This window comes from Acanthaster planci, linkage group LG09, assembly GCF_054643075.1.
Source record: "Acanthaster planci isolate LZ-2023a linkage group LG09, COTS_SCS, whole genome shotgun sequence".
Lineage (NCBI taxonomy): Eukaryota > Metazoa > Echinodermata > Asteroidea > Valvatida > Acanthasteridae > Acanthaster > Acanthaster planci.
Genome location: NC_141785.1, coordinates 7157153 through 7179710, shown reverse-complemented (window position 1 = coordinate 7179710; position 22558 = coordinate 7157153). Strand labels below are relative to the sequence as shown.

At 43.9% G+C, this 22558-nt stretch overlaps 1 protein-coding gene across 2 annotated transcripts; it reads right to left on the bottom strand.

Moving 5' to 3' along the window:
• Positions 1 to 94: 94 nt before the first annotated feature.
• On the bottom strand, positions 95 to 22474 carry LOC110982292 (eukaryotic translation initiation factor 3 subunit C-like). 2 transcript variants are annotated; one of them, XM_022240608.2, is made up of 21 exons: positions 22383 to 22474; positions 19315 to 19513; positions 18132 to 18327; positions 17744 to 17860; positions 17356 to 17419; positions 16323 to 16384; positions 15462 to 15589; positions 14635 to 14779; positions 12517 to 12770; positions 11446 to 11542; positions 10641 to 10753; positions 9862 to 9985; positions 8963 to 9254; positions 8321 to 8514; positions 8053 to 8178; positions 6612 to 6765; positions 5805 to 6048; positions 5403 to 5468; positions 2983 to 3070; positions 2079 to 2406; positions 95 to 937 (listed from the first exon to the last, which is right to left on the bottom strand). In XM_022240608.2, the coding sequence occupies exons 2-21, from the start codon at positions 19476 to 19478 to the stop codon at positions 909 to 911; spliced, it is 2985 nt and encodes a 994-aa protein (XP_022096300.2). In that variant the 5' UTR covers positions 19479 to 19513; positions 22383 to 22474; the 3' UTR covers positions 95 to 908. The 2 variants fall into 2 exon arrangements, with proteins under 2 accessions (XP_022096300.2, XP_022096301.2); XM_022240609.2 differs by having other exon boundaries at positions 15462 to 15586.
• Between the last annotated feature and the right edge of the window lie 84 nt (positions 22475 to 22558).

Sequence of the window (22558 nt, the reverse complement as noted above, 5' to 3'; positions counted from 1 at the left end):
CAGGTTTATAAGACTACTAGCGGGGGGGGGGACATTTTGGTCTACATTTAACTGTGCGACAACTTCTGCAAAGGACTCAAACCAGATGCCTGCATTACGTGATTATTATTTTATTGTCAGTATTAACTGCAGTTTGCAAAGTTGTACATTTGAAGCAAGATATGGGACGGAGAGCACCCCACACCTTTGTGTTGGTCATTGTTTGATCGGAATTCTTTACAGACATCTAGGGGGGATGTGCTAGGTAACGATAGTCTACAGTGTGTGTATAGGGATTGGACATGTAAGGGGGCTACCCCTCCGTCCCATATCTTGCTGGGGATAAAGTTCACAGATTTGATTTCCTAAATTGGCAACGGCTTGACTCCTTGTCTTTGCACAGAACTAGACAGGAAATGCTAAGATTTGGGGGGAAAGAAATAAATATTTAAGTTGTAAAAGCTCAGTGGAAAGTTCCACTTTACGGACATATTTCAATGTACGTGCCTTCTGGAAAGTTTTTCTATTTTGTTACATTCACTACTATCAAAATGTTTTCCCTGTACGATGTGCATACGTCTCAACTACCCCAAGATAATGGGATGCTGACCAGTCACTAAAGCTCTTCTGTAACGTGCCAAACTTTCCTGAACAGATCACGCGACAACGGTTTCACCACAATGGTGCATTAATGACTTGGCACCACCCAGAATGCACATAACGGTTCCCCTCAATGAAAGATGTGAAGCAGCTCAATTAACTTAATTCACAAGGAGTTTTGGTCAAGAAGCCTGTCTTGAATCTGACACTAAATGCAATAAAACTGACAGATAATGCTTCCAAAGGAGGAAGGCTTGTGTCGAAATCTCCACTTCACAGCTGACAAATTTAATGCCGACATGACCGGGACAATTTCGGGACCTTGGAGTCTAGTAGTTACTCTGGTGACCTCTCCGACCTGGGAAGAGGAAAGAAAAAAATGCCAATCAAAAATATCTGGTTAAAGAAAGATATCTAACCTTGGTCCTTCAAGGTCCTAGCTGAGGTACTCGACCATCCATCCTATCTGAAGGATAAGGTAGGGAACTAGACTCAGGTTTTTTATATGGGACAGTTCACACTTCAGTACTGGGAAACGAGTCAACCACTGGCCCTTGACCCTTGGCCCTTGATCTCCCTCAAGTGTCGTCATCAACAAAAAACTCTCAACCTTTATGTCTCGTGCTGCATGTGTTGTCATCACAGAGCCATAAATATAAACTAGAGCGCTAACTTCTCATTCTCCGCGCAGAGGAAATTTGACGCCGTCCTGGGCGCAGTCATTTTGAATCACTGTGCGTGCTTGTAGAACATTCAAGATCAGATAGCATGGATATCGAATTATGTATTCTAAATGCAACGCTCAAGTACAACAGACGCGTATGTCAGCGTGTCTTTTGAACAAGGTGCACACGTACAGAGCAATAGCACGTTTGTTTACATCCACAGCTGATTTTGAAACGAATGTTTACTTTCGTATGGCTGATGGCTGTCTTTCAGTGAATAAGTTTAGCGAAATCAAAAAGTCGTTCCCCAAATCAGTGTAAAGAAGTTGACGGCTCTGGAGCGGCAGCTGTCATGCGCATCGGGTACCGATAAGATCCAATTAAAAACATCTCAGCAAAATTCATCTGCAATGCATACGCGCACGCCTTTGCGCTTTTTGGCTCAAAACAAACGAAAACCCTCATTTCCTGATTGTGCATTCAGAGTGTTTACGTATTGGCTTTGTTTGTGTATCGCTTTAGAATACAGACGCAGATATTCAAATAGCCATACAAAAGCCATACAAAATTTTGAGTGTTTGTGCACAAAACATGGATGCGCCCACCAGGCATCACTTTGTACATGAGTCAGTGCCTCCAGTTTTTACATATAGCTCTATGGTTGTAATACAGTGTATTTTATTCGCTGGTGAAATCAGAACACCAGAGAATGATCAGGTGGTTTGTATGGACTGTACAGCAATAGGCAGGCAGGTTGAGATTTCAAAACAGCACAGTGACTAACGGGCTAAAGATTATCAAGAAAGGGTAGAAGTTTCAACCATGGTGACCTACCAGAGCGATAGTTCCCTCGGTCGCCGCGGTAGTTCCCACCGCTGCTGCGGTCGCCCCGGTAGCCCGAGCGTCCCGTCCGGAAACCACCGCCACCCCCTCCGCCCCCGGTCCGCTCGCCCTGCTTGTCGCGGTATCCCTGGCCCCCTCCTCCACCACCGCCTCCGGACTTGCCAAAGCCCCGCCCGTCGTTCTGGCGGTACTCCAGCAGGCGCTCGCCATTCTCCACGAGGTTGTTGACCTTGTCGGCCAGGCGCAGCGCCAGGCTCTGCAGCTTGGTGGGCTCGCAACGGTGCATGACCACTGTCTGGGCAGGCTCATCCCAAGATGCCTGGCAATGACAGAAACGAGGAAAAGTGGATGGATAAAACAAAGAAAACTTCACCTTTAGCGCCGAATCGATCATTTGAACATTCAATTGTTGAATCATTTATCAATTATTCACTTTTTTAAAATCAATTATTGGGAGCTGAAAATCAATAAAATAAAAAGGGCAAAATTCCACCATTTGGTTACAAAATCGCATTCCAAAGGCATGAGTAAAACTTTTTATGAAAAAATTCTATTCCTTCAACTGGTTTTCTTTTTACTTCTAGCTCAAAAAAGCAACTGAATAAATAAGCTATATTGTTGGAAGATGACTGATGTTCAACCGCAATTGCACTCTGTGGGGAATGATTAGCCTGTGTAAATGTACAAAATTGTTTGCTGAACTTGAGGGCAGGTCAAAGCCAACTAGTTATTCAATCCAGGAAATCGTTCCCAACGCATTCAAAACTGAGCATTTTCCTATTTGGAGATTTTTTTAACCCATTCTAGTAGTCCAAATCTGCAAAAGCTCTTTCTTCCATTCCACAATTCCACAGTCTGACATCTCATTTCTTCTGAGACCCACGAGATCACTTACCATGAGCTCCTCGTTGATGATCATTTTGCTGATGATACTGTGCACGACAGGCTTCTCCAGCTCAAACATGTCGGCCAGAGTGTTCATGCTGAAAGGAAACACCGACAGGTACAGAGCGGTCAACTTCTGGCACAAAACAAGGCAAAGCTAAATAGAATGTGGCTAAATCTTCCTCTCCTGGATCAAGCACAGAAAGCTGTTCCTGGAAATCTTACTCATTTATTTTGATTTTCAACTACTCATCTTCAATTGCACTTGCAATGCAAAATGTGACCCACTCTGTGAAAATGAGTCCCAAAGTAGCCAGCTACCTGTAGAATCTGAAACCAACAGGAACCCCCACGTTTCACAATTGTTTTGCAATTTTAACCCATATTTTGATGCTATTTTGATCTTTATGCTAATGCTATTTGCATATTCATGAGCAGACCTAAGATGTCATCCAAGGCACTGAGTCTCAATGTTTCACTGATTTGTGCATGAACAATTTCTTGATTTTTTTAACCACTGCTATGGCAGATTTTATTTTCTTTGGCAATTTATTGCTGTGTAAGTATATGGCAATAATCCAGCAAAAATCCTTTTCACAGAAATGTTCCCAGACAGCAAATTTGGGACTCACACTTTAAACATGAAAACATGCAACCTGAACCATGTCTTTCTGGAGTTACATCAAAGCAAAAGCGCCCTCACTTGTCCAGAAATGCTTGGTCAATTTTCAAGTGCACCGTTCAGTTCAACTAACTCAAACACGATGTCAAACAGTCTTCAGACATGAAAGAAGAGTACAGAGATACACACAAAGTGATTCTAAGAAAAATTCATTTCCTGGTTCCTTTTAAGTTTTTTCAAGTTCACTTTATTGCTCCCTACAATTAAGGCGAGGCATCAAAAATATTTTAAGCGTTTGTCCGCGTGCAAACAGCAGGAATGCAGCTATCATCATTAATCCGCGTGTGAACAGCCCCCGTTCTGCCCGCGTTCCTTTAACAATAGTGTGTTCACGGAGCCAGGGGGATTACAAGCACAGAGGAAGCCAGCCGGACTACCGCGGAGGGCTAGCATACAACAATAAGTATCCTATGTACCAGCTGATTGCCCAGTTTTTGCTGTTTACGGTTCTCAACAGCGGGCAGTTTGCATTGTGAGCAACTATGTGGTCGTCATTCCCTGGCTGGGATTCTTCAAAACAACTATCGTTCTGCTGTTGGAAACAGTCAACCACTTCACCAATATAGGAGATCTGTGCATTTCAAATGTGTATGAAAAATTATTTTGAATTATATAGCCTTTATCAAGAAATACAGACTTGCTAATGTACACAAAATCAGCATAAATGAGGAGTTCTGCAAGTGAATACAGAATTACAAATTCAAGAAATTATATGTTGAGAAAAATAACTCCTCGCTTCATGTAAATTGTACAGTATTGTGTACAAGAGGACGTATTTCATTAATCCAGTGGTAACCCACTCAATGCTATGAGAACATCCGGGTTCTCCATGGTAATACTGTTTCTAGGCAACACAGCAAAGCTCTGGGACTGTGTTAGGTGAAGAATTACGATCAACGAAGCTATCCAGCAAGTCCTCCAATAACTAGCGGCAAGCCCTGAATACTTCAAGATGTTACCTGTATTGTGTCTACCGGAACAATAGAGCTGTCAATCACTCCTCAGAAAATCTCCTTTTCTCCAGAGCTGGGGTGGATTTATTCGAGATTTTTGTTTTTTTGGAACTTCCAGAGCCACTTGAAAATTAAAATAATTCTATTCACGGTACTTTTTCAAGTATTGGCGCCTACGCAAGATAACAATTTTATAAAAAAAGAGCATTTTGTTTAATACACTCCTTCCATTATGTTGACACAGAAAAGATATTCAAAGCAGTGGAAGGTTAATCAATAAAGTCAATAAACAGAGAGTACCGCAAAAACTGATTGGAATAGTCTTCACGATCGTTGCGATCTTTGTAGGTGGTTACAATCGAAGAACCCACCTTTGAGTTCTGACATTCTGTAGGAATGTTTTTGGTGAATGCCATATAACAGTGAAAAATTCAAGACAAATACACTCTACTATGTACGGAAATATGAGGGAAAAATCTGTTTCCTTTGCCGGTTTCTTCAGTGCTTTGTTTGCCATTCTGAACATTCTTCAGATACTCCTGTAGCCCTCAGCGTTCTGCTCGCGGCAGTACGGCCAATTTAAATAACAATGGAGAATACAATGCCCCATTCCAGTTTCCCCAGTCGTGGATTATTTATCCCGTTCTGACGCGGGCGAACGGCTTCCTGTGCAGAACAGCAGGGACGCAGGCGCACGCGGGTGAACGCTAAAAATATTGTTGACGCCTCACCTCAGCCTACACACTCTTACTTGATATCTAGTCATTCCTGATGCACCAACTTGATTCAACGTACCTCATTGAGTCATACACACTGCCATAGGTGAAGAGATATGTCCTCAAACTCTCCTCTTGGATTTTCCTGAAATTAACCATCAAAAAGCGACTTCCACTGCTCACACCATGTGCACCGGGGACGGGCCAAAATTAATGCACAACTATTCTCCACTTCTAACCAGTGCGCGCAAGACACCAATGTATCTTGGCATATTCAAGACCACCCAGAAACAGTTTTCCAGCATCCGTTATCATTTTCTCATTCTTGCAACATAATATCCTTTTTTCAGAGTAACATTCTCTGCATCTCAAAAACTAATCAGTGAAATAGAGCATTTTGGACTCAATTTCACGGTACCCACTTACTATGATCGATTATTGTCTTAGGCGGCTCAGAGAAAACAAAAGCCTTTTTTTTTACCTTGTGATGAGCTGGCGCACGTGGTCGCTGTTGGGGAACAGGTTCCAGACTTTACCGTTCATCTTGTCGTTCAGCAGGTAGTCACGGCAGGCCCGCCAGTTGCCGTAGCGCATGGAGCGCGAGGCCGCCACCACGTGCTCCCGCATGCTCTCGGGTGGGCCCACCAGCGTCTGCCGCTCGCTCAGTCGCAGCTGGTGGTGGAAACTCTTGCTGATCATGCGCCGACGGATGTCAAAGTTGTGGGCTGGTGAATTGTAAATGAGTGGGGTGGGGGGTGTGAATTCATCATTGAAAATTAAAGGTTCATTCTGGAAAGGGCAACTGACAAAAGACCCCAACGCTAAAACGTTGACAATGACAATGACTCTCATGACACTTTGTGACTTGTGGACTGTATTTTTTGGCGCAAATTTTGACTTACAACAAAGGCAAGATACTTGTACAAGTGGTGCTTGGTCCTAAATTACATGAGTCACTTGAACAGTACTTGCAGGGCACCACCCATCATACTTTTCAACACCCTGGGGCGTGCCTACGAAGTAATGTTTACTACCTCAACAGGTCATGTGCAGTGGCCAACAACAATAACAACAACACCTGGTCCCCCTCCAAAGAGCTCTGTGGCCCTTTTCCATATGCATACAACACAAATGGACGTTGAGTGTGTTTAACCATTAGCGAGAGGTGTTCTGAGGCACGCTCAACACTCTGACCCGTCAACCGTACCTATGTACACAGTTTGCCGATTGTGCTTACACACCCTCTAGCAGGGGTGGGGGGGGGGGATGGTTGAGTGGGGTTTCTTACAGGCCATGTAGGGTATCTCCAGCAGCATGGCAGACACCAGGTAGACGCACTCCAGCAGCTCCAGGTTGATGTGCATGTGGAAGGGCAGCTGCCGGCTCTTCTCAATCTTCTCCTGGGTAGGGTCTCGCTCCTGCTGCCTCTGCATCAACAGACCCTGAACAGACAAACCGACGAACAGACAGACTGGCGATAACCACAGGTTGGGATACTACCGCTGGGCGACGTTAACACGCATTCATAAATACATAAGACAATTGGAGGACTGTGGTCCTCAGCCTGCCATGAGGGTGGGTTTTCTCAGATGATCAAACAGGGCTGTAAGGTGTATACCAACTAGTCAGCAATAAACCCAGCCCACAAATCTGGAAAAAACATCTGCTTTTACTTTCAAAGTTGTTTTGACATAGGAAAAGCTTATTAAATTCTTTTAAAGTGGACGGTATATGAAGCTTTGGAAAATTAAATATGGTACTAAAGATTCTAGATTACTTTTTTAATAAACTATCATTTAAAACCTTCTGCCAGGTCCATTATCATTGACATCTTAAAACTGTCCCATTTACTCCTTTGATTCTGCTGCTTGCTAATCTGTCCCCTATTGAAAAGAGGTCAGCAGTGCACTGAGCCACGTTCGTGAATAAAAGAATATTACGCAACACCACAAAAACAGGGCTCTTTTTACAAGGCTGTAGGCCTGGCTGAAATACTCAGGCGTCAATAGATTTTGTCTGTGAGGCTAGAGTGGACACCAGACATATCTTCACGTGCTTGTAAGTGTCCAGTAAATGAAGATAGGAATTTTTAAAGAATTTTGAAAACGGGAAAAAAATGATAAATATCCTGCCCCAGCATCATCAACATTGATAGCTGCCCTGGCAGGAAGTGGTTAAGTGTTCTCAAGGGGCCAATTCTAACTGCCTTTTTATTGCATTAACTCCAAGGCTATGTGGTTTTAGTGGAGCAACACCCCCTCCATTATTCACTCAACACAAGTCAACACAAGGGAAGGCCCTGTCCTATAGTCAACCGATAGGAATTTTGAAATGATGCCTTACACACTGTGAAATGGCTTTCTTGAGTTTCACCGTTTGGAAGAAGCTAAAAACAATAAGATTTCAGGTTGCTCAAGTCTATTTCACCCCCTCCACCCCTTGATATTGTACCTGTCACTGATACTCACGGAGCTGGTGCTGTATTTTCATTTTGCACTGATTAATTTCTTTGGTAATCATTATTATGGAACACAAACTCTGAAATTCAGTTTATGCTATGATCAGTAATTACAACCATATGCAGAATTAACCTAATCCAAGCTTACAGCTTAAAACTTCATAACTTATTCTACATTCAGTCAACTTGACAATCAACCAATCACAGAGGTTCTTATGAGAGTTAATCTGGGCTTGTCCCATTTGTTTGGAGGGGGATAGAGGCCTCTCACCTGTGCAAGCAGCTCCTTGGCGCGACCACCACTCTGGATGTCCAGCAAAGCATGATGGGCGTCCTTGATGTTGCCGTGGCGAAATGCGCACAGGCCCAGCTGCACCATGGTGCGGTTGTACAGAATCTGAGGTGGAAACAGACACACCCATGAAGTGAATGAGACACTCGTGGGACATTTCCCACTTGGTCAGATTCAGCACTAGCACCAGACTGCAACACTGGCGTAGATTCCCGACTTCCTTTTCCCCCCTCTCTCGTCCCCTTACCTGCGTCGGGATATCAGAGTGCTGGATGTTGGACTGCAGGTGGGACATGAGGATCAGGTCTCGAGCCATGTACCAGCGGTCATGGAGGGCGTGGTGGTAGATATGACACAGCATGGCGCGGGTGCGGATCAGGTCCGTCGTATCCTTGGAGTAGATGAACTTACACATGCGATCCATCAGCCTCTCCGTGGTCCCTGTGGAAGGGAAAGGGGAGGAGACCAGAATCTTAGCGTAAGACACTGCCTAGCTGAATTTGATGAGTGGGTCATATCGGCACAGAAATGTGGTATTACTATGAGGCCCTTCCTGGGTTTGTACGTGAAGGAGTTAAATGAGATGAAGTTGTAGGGTTCAGTCCAAAATATCTAAGAAGTGTTGGCTGAATTGCTCAAGAGAGGCAGAAAGTCAGTATTAGGGCACAGATCAAACAGCTTTGCAAGAAATATACAATTATTTGCGAAAGGACTTGGACTTGACATTTCAAAATACTTCAGAATTTCCAATGTACCTTTTGGTAAAGAAACTCAGATTTAATCTCAAAGCCTACAGCATTTCAAGTATGCCTTCAATGTTTGCAACTTTGATTCCCACTGGGTTTGGAGAATGACCCTGCTACCCTCCCACTCCCGCCAGGTTTCTTACGGCTGGTGTCTCCCTTGGTCTTGGAGCTGACCCCTTCCTCCTCCGTCTTCTCAGTCCCCTCTCCCTCTTCCTCCCCGCCATCCTTTTTGCCCGCCTCGTCCTCCGCCTTGCCCTCCTCCTTGGCCCCTTCCTTCTCCTCAATGCTGCCCTTCTCCTCCCCCTTGGTGTCCGTCGCCTTGTTGTCGCCCCCAGCGTCGGGGTCCTTGCCCTTCCCCTCCTGGGTCTCCTTCAGGATCTTGGCGCGGCGTTCCTGGACCTGCTCTTCCAGCTGCTGCAGCTTGTCGTAGTCGTACTGCAAGGGGAAGGGGGGGAAACAAACCAATGTGAAAGTCTTCTAAGAAACCATCTTTTTTGATTTCTACTGTATTCAGGGGTCCAATTTGGTAAAAACCAGGACCATAGGGCCCAGCGCCTCATAAAATTTACTGGAGTGGAATAAATATCACAAGACCAACACGGTGTCAATGTCGAAAGGTAAATAATACACACATCGTACCTTCAACTCAAAGAAAAGAAGGCCAGAACAATTTCTGTTTTCACAAATTTTAGAGTTTGTAGATGAATATGTTACAAGAACACTAGACTGCCGGACCTGCACTGGAATTGATGCTGCAAAACACATTCAAATTACCAGACTCAGTTCAACGGTGCAGTGGGTATTCTGATCATGGATTAAAGGGAAGTTCAAACGTGCCTAATGCTTCTGGAATGCTCTGATTGGAAACAATGTGAGTTCCCTTTGCTCAAAATGAAGGGCATCTCAGATCCATCGAGATCATCAATACAACTGCACAAGGTCAGCCCCAATCAACTTGGTCACAGACTGACTCCCACGCACTGAACACGTTCAAATTGGCATCAGGGACTTCAGTCCAGAAAAACCTAACCCAGCCCTTTACCTTGTAGTAGATGTGATTAATGTGGCGCATGTAGATTCGGCAGAGATCCGAGGCACTGCCCCGTTCCTCCAGGTAAGACTGCAATGTGGTGATGATCTTGGTCACGCGGGTCTCGTCCTTCAACCTGTCGTCAAACAAACAGGCAAAGCATGTATAATGGCTCAACGCACAACCCCCTGAGGGTGCTCTTGGTTTACTCAACACAGTTTATAATTAGAGGGCACTCTCCCGACAGCGGCTGGGTGAAGATGCCTGGGACAACACATCGAGAGAGCTCCAAGTTCAACAGATTTACTAAGTGCAGAAAACAACGTACTAAGCAAAAAACAGGTAAGCTGCTGAAGTGCCACGCAAGATATATTACTTGAAACTGGCTCTCCGCCCACTTCTGCTTAGCACTAAAAACTTGCCGAGCAGGGTATGCACTGTCGGTCAAGCTTCATATTTGAATGTGTTCAAAGTTACTAATTTCTAAGAGATGCGGAAAAGACTAATTGATGCCAACCATGTAGTTTGGCTTATGTCCATGTTCCGGTGGAAACTAACCTAAACCGATTTTTGTATTTTCACAGACAAAAGACGTGATTGTACAAGAGGCAAACAACAAATTATAATTTTGATCAACTCAGGCAACAGATGGTGGGCAAGAGCACCATGTGAAAGACCTTTCAGAATATCGTTCCTAAACTAATTATTTAAAACTTGGAAGAAACATCCAGCATCAGTTGCAACAGCGCAGCATCAGCAAAAATTGATCTGATAAATGCAGTGTGTCCTACCGCTCGACAAACTCCGTGGAGTGGGCGTCGGCTGACTGCAGGATCTTGGTGAACTCCTTGTCCATACGTTCCACGATGGTCAACACACAGCCTCGGATGCGATACGGTTTCTCCTGCAGTGACAATGTCACAGGCATCATTTCAAAATCATTGACTGCGTTCGAGTGTGCAGCTGATGTTACCAAACAGGGGTGTACTCCTAAATGCACACACAGCATACTGGAGTACATGAGAGGGGTAAGCCAGTGTACACTGGCGATCTGACCAGAAGTGTATTCTTGCATCACACAGGTATTTCAGGCAAGCAGAATGATAAATATGACCGTTTCCATGACGTGATCTGACAGTGATACGCACAGAACATTCTCCTGCACCCATGAGGATCAAGAGCAGCATGCGCGAACACTTACCACGTGGTAGAAATTCCAATATCCTGTGCATTTTATGCCCTACGAAGGCCGAATCTGATCATTTTGACATCTCCACGCCAAAAGTTAATGGCTCTTCCCATTTGGTAAAGGGTCTCACACAGAAACAAGATTTAACCACCAATTTCCACATCTAGTGATCCAGACATTAACATATTATTTGTGATAGATCAACGTGGACTGCAAAAGGCATGCCAATTTTGTAAAAGTCCAAATTAAGGGGGAAAATTTCCCTTATGCTTACTTGGTGCAATTTTAAACCAGTTAGCTAGATATGCCAACACCCTCCATGTAAAAGGCTTTGGCAGATGTCAGGCATTATCAGGGTTAGATGATTAAGAAGTGTCGAGGTGTTTGGGTGTGTTGAGATGGCTTACCGAGAGCGTTTCCGCATCCTCCGGTACGTTCTCATTGATGGTGATGTCCGTGTTCTGCTTCTGGATCTCCAGCATCTCGGTGATGCAGTCCAGGCACCTAGCAACAGAGGAGGATAGAAAACATAAGATCTCCCTCACTGCTTTCTCTACAGGTTTGCCAACATACATTATCAGGATGAAATGAAGACACCCACAGATTTTGACCGAGCAAAATTAGTTTTGAGGTCCTGTCATTCAGAAGTAGGTCGGGCAACTTGAGACTATCGTGATGAGCCACTAATGGAAGTGCCTATCATTTTCCTCCACTCTTGATGATGTCACATTCAAGTCTGACCTTGAAATGCTCTTGTATCAATTGAAGCCCATGGTCGCCATCTTACTTTGCCCAATACAACGGTGCTCACTGGCTAGCATGCTATTATGTTTGCCACACACCACTAGGATCACAATGGTGAGTCAGCGTCTGTATTATTTGGCAATCAGCTCTATGTGAAGATTAAAGACAGTGTGGGTCCAGACTAGTTGATATGATGTCCGCCCCTGCACTGTTGCAGAGCCATGAACAGAATCAGATGAGACACGAGTGTCACCACTGTTGGAAACAAACTGGTAGATGTCTGTGCAAATGCACAAGGACAGCGGGCGTACAATAGCCACACGTTCTACTGTAAATGGTAAGTCATTACGTTTCCCGAATCTGAAGCTGGCGCTGCTCTCTCTACATTCAGCGCTGCACTCTTGGCCTAAAAAACGTGATCAGTTACATGTGCACACACCTTCAATAGCCATTCCCCCCCTCTTCCTTTTTCCCCCCCTCAAAGTGACCCCTTCTGGTGTCCTCCCTCCCCTCAAAGTGACCCCTTCTGGTGTCCTCCCTCCCCTCAAAGTGACCCCTTCTGGTGTCCTCCCTCCCCTCAAAGTGACCCCTTCTGGTGTCCTCCCTCCCCTCAAAGTGACCCCTTCTGGTGTCCTCCTTCCCCTCAAAGTGACCCCTTCTGGTGTCCTCCCTCCCCTCAAAGTGACCCCTTCTGGTGTCCTCCCTCCCCCTTTTCCTTCATCAAGTTGACTTACTTGGCCCACATGTCCGGCTTCATGCAGGTGGCCACGTTGGGGTTGTAGTCAAAGATGGCCGCCGTGATGTTGAACAGCACCTTGAGGTCTATGGCCACGCCCAGGCCATTCTGGCTGGCGATGGCCCGCAGCTCCCGCAGCAGCTCAATCTGCTCCTTGCGGTTGGTGCCCTTACGGCCGCGGGCCGACACAATCTCGTGCAGCTTCTTAATGACCAGGCTGTGGGTGATCTCCGTGCCTTTGTCAAACATAACCTGGGGGGGGGATGTTTGTAGTGCAAAAAAGAAAAGGGAACAGCTTTGAAAGCCCCACACCGCGGCACTTCTCATTGGTGATGACTGCTTAGCAAATGTATGTGCCAAGAAATATTAGTGGGGAACCAGTTGGAAACAATGTATATTACACTAGGTTTTCTGGTTGGTAATCTGTTGGCTAATCAAATACCGTTTGCGCTCAGCAAGAAACTTATTTCACTTGGGATGCAAAGAAGTAGAATTCAGTGTTTCCCAACCTACAGAAGTAGCCTGGCAGTCCACTAAGTTTTACTGATCTCCCATCCAGTGCTGTAATAGAGACTATCACAAGACATGACTAAAGACAATTCTCAAGACTAGTCGCAAGACTGATCATCAGGGTGAAGAGTAACAAAGGAATGCTTTTGTTGTCGTTCATTTGAATAGCTAGTGCCTTGAATTCAGACTAGAAGTCTTATGTTGGTCTCATGACTGTCTCCAGGGGTCTCGACTACAAGAGTGCTCCCACCATGTTCAAAAAGGAGCCGCCAAACTTTCATATCTGGCCACTGAATTGGGCATTTTGGGGTGCTAAGTTAACCCTAACCCCCTAGGGTTCATGTAAAATCGTATTGAAATTGGAAGATTTGGGAGTGTTAGGGTTAATACTCTGGAACATTCCACCTTGCACAACATCGTTTTACAGAAAAAAAGATGTCTGCCAATCTCTAAAATTTCTCCAAATGACAGGAAAAAAATAACCTCTAATATGCCCAGCAACGTACTAGGCTTTCATTTCACAATTTGAGGACTCTTATGTGGGCCTGAACCCCACGCTTTCCCCTATTTAATAATTTTGTCAGTTCCCATCGAGATTAAAATTAAGAACATGGAAACACTGAAACTCATAAGTATCTATTTTCTCCTCCCACCCCACCTTTTTTTTCAGTCTCAGTGATGTAAACCTTAAAACTAGATTTCACTATACAAGAGCCCAAAGCCCCCCCTCACAATTTCTCCAATATCGTCACAGTGCATTTTCTTCACGTGCCAAGCCTCAAGGAATTTCTAAGCAACATCTTGCTGCAGTTTTAACACCAACTTTGTGAACACTAGTCATGGGTTTTTCAACATGCATTTTACAAAACGGGTCCATACTCCATGGAAGACAAATCCATACTTTTCCACTGATGTGCTCTATGCAAGCAGGCCAACCGGCGTGGGACCACTAACTTCAAATGACCATAACATCAAAACCATATATCAGATTGAACTGTAATTTGTACTTGGGCACATAGGCTTTATACACGGAGTCGAAGAGCCCGAAATTGGACAAAAGAGCTGGGTCTTGTAACAAAAGAATTGCTAACATTTTTTCAGTTGTCAATAGCGGAGGAAATCCGTCATTGTTTTAAAAGATTATACCACAGTTTGTAGCATTCAGCACGAGCAGATTACCACCAGGGACAAAAGCACTCCAGTAATGAGCGATACAATACCGCTGCACGCTAAGCTGTCCCCTATTGAAAAGACGCCAGCAGCGCACTGTGCCAGTTTCAAGGATCAAAAGAAACTTATGTAACACAGCACAATCTGGACTCTTTTTACAAGACGGCAGGCCTGGCTGAAATACTCGGGCAGCAATAGATGTTGTCTATCAGATTAGAGTAGCCACCAGACAGTTATTCATGTGGGTGTAAACGTCTAGTAAATGAAGTTATGATTTTTCAAAGAATTTTGAAAACGGAAAATCCTGAAAATCCTCCACGATTACATCATGCAACTTCAAATTAAACCCGGCAGCATAAGGTTAAGGGTAACTCCCATACGTCTCAGTTGTCCACAGTGAAAGAAACGAAAGAACAGAAACCGACTGTGATCTCACCTTACTGATGGGCAGCCCCTTGGTGACCTTTGTCCATTCCTCGTCGCCTTCTTCCTCTTCTTCCTGCTTGGCTCGCCTGGCCTCGCGCTCCTTACGACGCTGAAGACGCCGGTTCTCGTGACGGACCTCCTTCTCTGGATTATTCCTTTAATATGAGAAAAAAAACAGGTACAAATGTAGGGGCTTGTTTCTCAAAACAAAATCTATGCAGCAAGTCAGCACATGCAGTATTTTTGATGTGATCAGCAAAGACATCAAAGTGAAGATACCACTCTCCTGATGAAGGTCAGATCACACTGTCAACACAAGTCTTGCAAATCTCTTTAGTGCCTCACTCACAAGACATCTACACAGACCCACCACAAACCTTTATCTTATAAAAGATGACTATTTGCAATCAAGAATTCTGCAAGTCATGCAGTATGTTGATATTTTGAAAATAACATACAGGCAGTAATAAATATAGGAGAATGTTATTTCATTGGGTTCTTTTTTCCCCCAAAGAAGGAAAAACTTCCTACCTTGTGTTTCATTCCACAAAGGTCAATTAGTATTAAAGGTCAACAATTATTCCTTCACAGATGGAGAACGGATTGAAACAGTGTTGTGGTCAAGTCTAGCACAAGTAACTTTACAAGTCCCGTCACAAACTCTTTCTCAAGACCAGTCACAGGTAACAGAACCAACAATGACAAAGGAATGTCATTCTCATGGCTCGTTTGGATAGCTTGTCCCTTGGCTAAAGACCCGTTGACTTGCGATGGTCTCGGAAGGAACTTGCAATGGACACTCGTCTACAAGACCGGACTGAGGACACCGTTCCTTACGATTTCAAGAAGTAGGCAGCTGTGAGTCCCCCGTAGCCCTCTATGCCAGCCTCGGCATCCGAGCTGGAGCTTTCGCTTTCCGTGCTGTCGTCCCAGAAGCTGCTGTCACTGTCGCTGTCATCATCCTGCTAAAGATAAGCGAGGAAAGAATTCAAGTTAGGCTCTTTTCCAGGCACCATTTTCTCTCGAGGTCCATAATACTTGAGATAAAAAGCTGATCCGTTATCACCCAGAACAGCTTGAAAATGCTGCATTATATCTCAAGATGCCATTTACAAGTGGAAGTTACTCCAACCTGGGCGTTCAATTATGAATGTCTTCTGCGATACACAAATTTTATTTATTTTAATTCAACCCACGGCAGAGCCCTATCAGTTCTAAATTGTTCTCCCAAGGGGCACGGGATGGACAAGGAAGAATGGTCCAATTTTGGAATTGCGCAAAAAAAAACCCACCAGGCAGATACTCCAGAGGAAACCCCGTGGAGCCAGGTAGGTGCTAAGATCCATGCATCAGCCAGGGCGGGATTCGAACCTCTTGTTGCAATAGTGGAAGGCACAGAGATTACCACTAAGCTGACCTGACCCCACACATACTACACATAGTTCAGGTTGAGCACTGCTACCGGCAGCCTACATCCTGGAGCAATACTTTTCTATTGTTTATTGTCACAGTGGGTCTTACATCGTCGCCACAGTGAACAAGGTTCGCAGTAGCACGGGTGAGCCACTGGCACGCTGCATTACACTTCCTTATTTATTAAAACCCAGTAATCCGGGGGGGGGGGTTAACACAAAAATGAACATTCAGCAGATGAATTATTATTCAATTGTCTCATCCAATCAAACGGTCAGTGCCCACCTTTGGTTTGGATGGTGCTCTCTTCAAGCCAGCCATGCTCAAGCCCTCCTCGTCATCAGATTCTGTCCAGACCCAAACACAGATCGACAAAAAATAAATCTTTCACAGCTTCCAAACTTTGATGGGTCTTTCTTTCACATCAACAAATCTAGCTGCTACTTTATTGTCAAAAACATAGATTATATTATGGATAAATGAGCATCAGTGAGTGCAAGGTAGCCTTCAGTACCAGGTATGAACATGCAAATGGGCACAATAACACTCCTCTGTCACGGACAACTGTAGTAAACAGATTAATTTTAGATAATCAATATGGCCCCAAGAGAAAAGGTTGTATCTCTATCTAAAGACTTTCCAAGCAATTTCAATCTAGATTTCCAGTTATTCAAATGACAAAATATTTATTACAAACCTAGCAGCACAATTTTTTCAGTGCGTCTGAATATTCAACCCTAAAAGAGCCGGGTTATTTTGGCCCCTCTCACAGCCGGGTGGGGGCGGATTCCATGCCCTCCCCCCCAAACTCGGCTGTGCTGCACTTGATTTGTTTGAAACTTGACATGCATGAACAGACACTCCTTATCATTACAAGCGTGAGGTTTCAAGTCAATCACTCTCAATAATTTTGTTGTTATGGTCGCTTGGAGTTCAAGGCTCAATGCACGTCAGCTCGCATGCACTGAGTGTCACAGTAGAAAAAGTGTAGTGTTTCCTGACCTGTCTCTGAAAAATTGGAGTTGGGCAAGAACAAGGTCAGTTATCACAAATTTGTGCCAGAATGACAGTAAAGACTTACTCTGAACACTGGTAACGGCTCAACTCCTCAAAAAAATGCACTGCAGAGTTATTGGGGAACAAAATGTCACGGGGGAAGGGGCGGATTCTCCCACCCCTCCCCAGGCTCTTTTAGGATTAAGGCTTTATTGTTTGGATAAAACTCAGTTTGACGGAGCAGGGTCGCACTGTCTCATGCAGAGTTTTTTGGGCAAAGCGAGTGCTGCTTCCTAGAAAACGGACGGTTCTCAAATCTCACCGCTCTCATCTCCACTGACTTCCTCTTCTTCTTCCTCTTCTTCCTCTTTCTCTACGTCTGGATTCTGGAAGACAACATTTCAAAATTAGGCAGCTTTCATTAAAAAAACTAACACTGATCACACTGATTACTCCCACGGGCTTAGTCTCCAGCTTCAAGTCTCTCTTACCCACTAATTAACCAAGTGCGTCCACTCAGTCACTATAGTGGGTATCAAACATCAACAAGTATGGTGCCTGGGGCCAGACTTCCTTTACACCCTTCAAAGGCCCAAAAACCTCCCAGTAGATTTTGGGGGATTTGGGGAGGCTGCGGTAAAAAAAACTTATGGGAAACGTACAGACTCCGATGGCAAACTAATGTCGTCCTTTTTGATGCCAACACGCACCTCTTTATATTCATTGATGGGCTCCTCGTAGTCTCGGCAGTATTTGCGGAGCTTCTGTCGGAGTGTGGACAGGGCCTTGGCGTTCATCTTGGACAACTTCTTTTTGTCCTCCCAACACTGGAGAAAAAAAAGGAACAAAATATTAACAGTTATGATCAATGTGGTGTCCCAATAATGCCGGCATCCATCTGTTCGATGATCTTTGATCACAAGCCTTGATTTTGGTGCTGTTTATATTACTCAAGCAAACCTCACACAGGCTGTAACAGATCAACTTTTTATGTCCCAAGCAAAGTCTCGCTCCCAGTCTATGACAATTCTTTTTCTAACCTTGACAAAAAAAAGTCCAAGCTAGTTCCCTAAACTCTACCAAAGTCTGGTTGCCCACCTCATTTACAAATTCCTCCAGCTCCACCAGTGTCCTGACGTAAAAGCGCGGCGGGGTGGTGCCCTCTGGGCACAGCACCTTCTGGGCCTTCTGGTAGACCCTGATCAGGTCATCAAAGCTGGACAGCACACGGGAGACGTCTCGGATCTTCTTCTGGTTCTTGATCTGCTTGATGACGTCCATGATTTCTTCATGTCTGGTGAAGAATTGATCCCAAAGTGGAAAAAAAACACCCTCCACACACAGGCCACAATAAGCCCTCTGGTGATCTTACAGTAAATTTGCTGATCCCTTCATATCCTGGCTATGCTGTGACAATTTCTTTCTAAACTTGGCATGTGCATGGACATGTCCATGCAAATATGCAGAGTTTTAGCCTAATGAAGCAACTGTGCAGTAGACAAACAGGTTTTTATTTCAACAGAAAAACAACTTCTTAAAAGAAGTTATATCAATGCAAAGTTTAAGAAAACTTTGCAAGCTAATAATTCAGATGATTTTTACATGGTTTATTCTGACCATCAAGCATTAGATTTTATGTTTTGTGTTGGACTCCAAATAGTTGCACAATCAATAAGGTTGACAACACATGAGAACACATGCCGCTCTCAAACATTCCATTTTTACAGTTATTACGTCTTTAAAATTATGATTTTCAAAACTTTATTCTCATGCTGTCTTGATTTTTTTCAGCAGCGGGTTTCCACAACAGCATGATTGTGAGTTTGTTTCCATATTATGCCAAATAATTGTTATGTAGTCTATGGATTCTGAGAACAAATACTGGTCCCCAAAACGGTAATGAAGAATCTGAATTTTGGGGAGGAAAGCACATGAAATGCTTGTGGATATCACAAGAGAGCAAATAAAATTTCACTAGAAATTTCAAGGACTCATTCATAACAGCCACAAATTTGGGAATTTTGTACATAAAAACATTTGCTTAGCAATAAAAAAAGATTATCAATCAAGAGTTACACGTACAGTATAGTGCTACTGACTGGTTCACCACTGATTCTTGCTGTGCAAATACAAAAGTTGCTCAACTAAAAAAAAGGTTACCTGTTAAAATGTTACAGGTTTTAACCTGTGCTTTGCTAATTCTGGCTTAGCACAAAATTTGTTGAGGGTTTTCCCGCTGAATGGCATTATGAAAACACAAGGGTCAAAGCAGGGGACGTACCTCTTGGACTTGGCACTGCGCACCACCCGCTTGACCTCCTCCTCGCTGTCGCTGAGGAAGAAGCGCTGCTGGGGGATGGCCTTGGGCTGTATGGGCTCGTCATTGTCACTGGAGGATGACTCGCTCTCGCTGGACGAGCCAGTGGCAAAGAAACGTGACGCCATGGCAGGATGCCAGCGGACGCTTACAGTAGCTTAGTCTGCAACCAGAAACAAGAACATAGTCACTGATGCGGTTCCCACAGAGATCAGAAAACGAGTTCTGTGACTAATATAACAATTTTCAGGACATTTAATACCATTCTGCACAAAAAGTTGTTTGGTATTGTGAACTTGAAGACTGCCATAACCACTACTATAGACTGACGTGGAAACAGCCAGTAAACTTATTTTTTTATTATCACATCATAAGCAGCCCTTCCATGACCTTGACTTTAAAGAGTTTTCCAAGGCTTTTCTCCCTGAAAACAAGATTCCAGGGCACAAGATTTTTCCTCATTTTCCATGACTCCTGCATCACTTTCAAGGACAACTTTTTCGCTAGAATTTTCAGTAGCCCTGGGAACCCAGTTGAGGGTCCTCGGCAATGGGACAGCCAGAAACATTCTGGAGAGCTGAACGAAACACGGTGTCTACTTGGACGAGGTGCGAATCGAATTCAGCTCAGTCAGAAAAAGATGCATTGTCTGTCCCATTCGTTAAGCCTTCAAACTGCATATAACATAGGTTCTGGACAATGTATATACCCAAACAATACAGGCTCAGACCATTCCAACCTGACAATGATTCACTATGTTGTTATCAGCAGCACTAAGTTACCAGCTCAGCAATCCCATGAAACAAGCTTGAAGAGCAAACTGCAGCTCTATATGGTAAACCTCCCCATGGCATGAGACTAAACATATAAAACTAGAGCACGATGTACATATCGTCGGCGCACGTGTGCTGACATGGCATGCTTTTTGAGAATGGTCCACTAGGCCAGTGCACCGTGACATCATCTCCAGGACATTAACATAAAGTCTAAATTGCTATACAAAGGACATGAAGAAGATGACGACTTCGAGCTTGACGACAAGAGCATTTCTGATTTGAAAAAGAAATTTCTTTTTTATTCCTGTACGTGAGTAAACGTTACCATCATTACTGGAATCTCTGATTCTCACTTCATCCTTAGCCAGGCACATCAGACAGTTTAACCCTCCTTTGGTTTTACAGCATAAATGTGCACAAATGCCTACAGTCACTGGTGAGCATGTATTTTCTACATGGAACTTAAACATGCACAGGTTCAGTGTGTACACAGTAGATTGCCAGCAAAAAATGACCCAGGGTCTTTTGTGCAGTCCTCTTCACTGCATTTGGTTTACTGCACAATTAGTGAAGCACAGTTGTTGGGCAGCACAAAAGTGCAATCTAATATTCCCGTGAGGGACTGTTGGTGCAGTGCACAACACAACACAGCTGTGCTTCTTTGAGGTGTTCACCAAATGACCCAAAGAATGACTTCAGCATAGGAGGGTTAAGGGCCGTTTTGGAGGTGAATTCGGAGGCTTTTGATTCAGGGTATGACACTTTTTGAGCGAAATGAATTAATGGAAGCAAAAGTATATGGAAGGTACAGTACTTGGTCTCTACTATTGCCCACCATGTCCAAATGTTAACAAAGGTAATTGTAAAGTTACTCAGACTACATAAGGCCTACATTGGCAATACAGGCGATTCACAATGCATCTCCATGAGTTTGCAACACGTTGACCAATCACAGGGCGTGAAATCTGTCAACACTTTCCAAAAGCGCATTGGGTTGACAGATTTCATGCACTGTGATTGGTCAACATGTTGAAAACTCTTGGAGATGCGCTTTTGTGAAACACCCATATTGCTCTGTACAAAACTGTGACAAGGGGCACATTCAATTGCACAATACTTTGCGTACGTTTTGATACCATAACATTTAATGAGAGTTAAGGTACACAAGGCATGCTAATACTACACAGGTTGGGGACCAAACCACAATCTAGCGATGACACCAGACTATGCATATGCTGCTCGTTTGGGCAATGACGATGTAATTTTTGAACTATTTTTAGATCACGGTTCGCAGATGACATCCATCTCTTTTTCGGCCAAAAACAACTTGCTCTGATTGATTAAATTTACACGAAACATGCTACCCAAGATCTGAATAAAACCTTCCTTTCATTTGGAATCTATTAAAGTGGATCGAGGAAATTTTCAGTCGAATCTTTATTATTATTATTTATTATAATCCATGTCAAGACATATGTAATACACGGACTGAGTGATAAGATACTACATGTACCAATGGGCTCTTCCAAAACTTGGACAGCAGTTTAGATATGTCTTGACATGGAACAGTCGTAGAGACAATAAAGGGTCAAGTGACGTAGGGTTCAATGACCTTATTTTAAAGATGGTGACTGTGAGAGCGAGCCTGTGAGATTGAATGGGTGAAGGCAAAAAGACTGGAAAATACCAAAACAACGTGAGTGAAATCATTCAATAAATGGCACTAAGAAAGCGGAGAGGCTAAGGATCAACTCTGTGTGTAGAAAAAATTGTGCCTACGATTATAAGAGGGTGCGCCGAACTTTTTCTCTCTGCCGACATGCAAATTGCATATACGGATGCGTGGCTATGGATCAAGCAGTAGCCAGAGTCTGTGCCACAATAGTGCTGCTGGGGCTAGTCCCCGAGCTGCTATACCAGTGTACATAAGCCTTATTGCTGATACCGCATAAGTAATTTTTGCGCAATGTTAGAAAGGAATTGTGGGAAGGGAAATGGAGCAAACATTGCCCCTTTTCCTTCCCACAATGGGTACGCATTGCGCTACTGAACGCGCCCCAGGATGACCATACGCCGACCCAATTAAGCGCGCGGATCGTAACACGAAGCACAAGTTTAAATTAAACTAAACATGCTATTGCTAAACTCTTCACAATTAAATAACTGGAGATAACTTTTTATGAGCACATACTACTAAATGTTTAAATGTTCGAGAAACACTTGCAAAGTATTAAAAAAGTGGTTCAGATTACTTACATGACACAAAAAGTGGACACAATCTGGAAACCCCTCAGCGTTACACTTGCGCAAAAAATGACCCATGTGGGAACTTCGGGCTCGAACAAAATATACGTTCTCTTATTTACTACAACTTGAAATCAAATTTTTTATTTTTAGTTAAAAACAATAAAATATATCATATATTTCAAAAT

What these genes read in the sequence shown, in the direction of transcription:
- LOC110982292 (XM_022240608.2), bottom strand. Translation starts at nt 19,478, where the DNA reads ATGGCGTCACGTTTCTTTGCCACTGGCTCGTCCAGCGAGAGCGAGTCA. An exon ending in AAGCCGGACATGTGGGCCAA is followed by an intron (nt 11,543 to 12,516) that starts GTAAGTCAACTT and finishes CTCTGTTGCTAG; the next exon opens with GTGCCTGGACTGCATCACCG. An exon ending in AGGATGCGGAAACGCTCTCG is followed by an intron (nt 10,754 to 11,445) that starts GTAAGCCATCTC and finishes TTGTCACTGCAG; the next exon opens with GAGAAACCGTATCGCATCCG.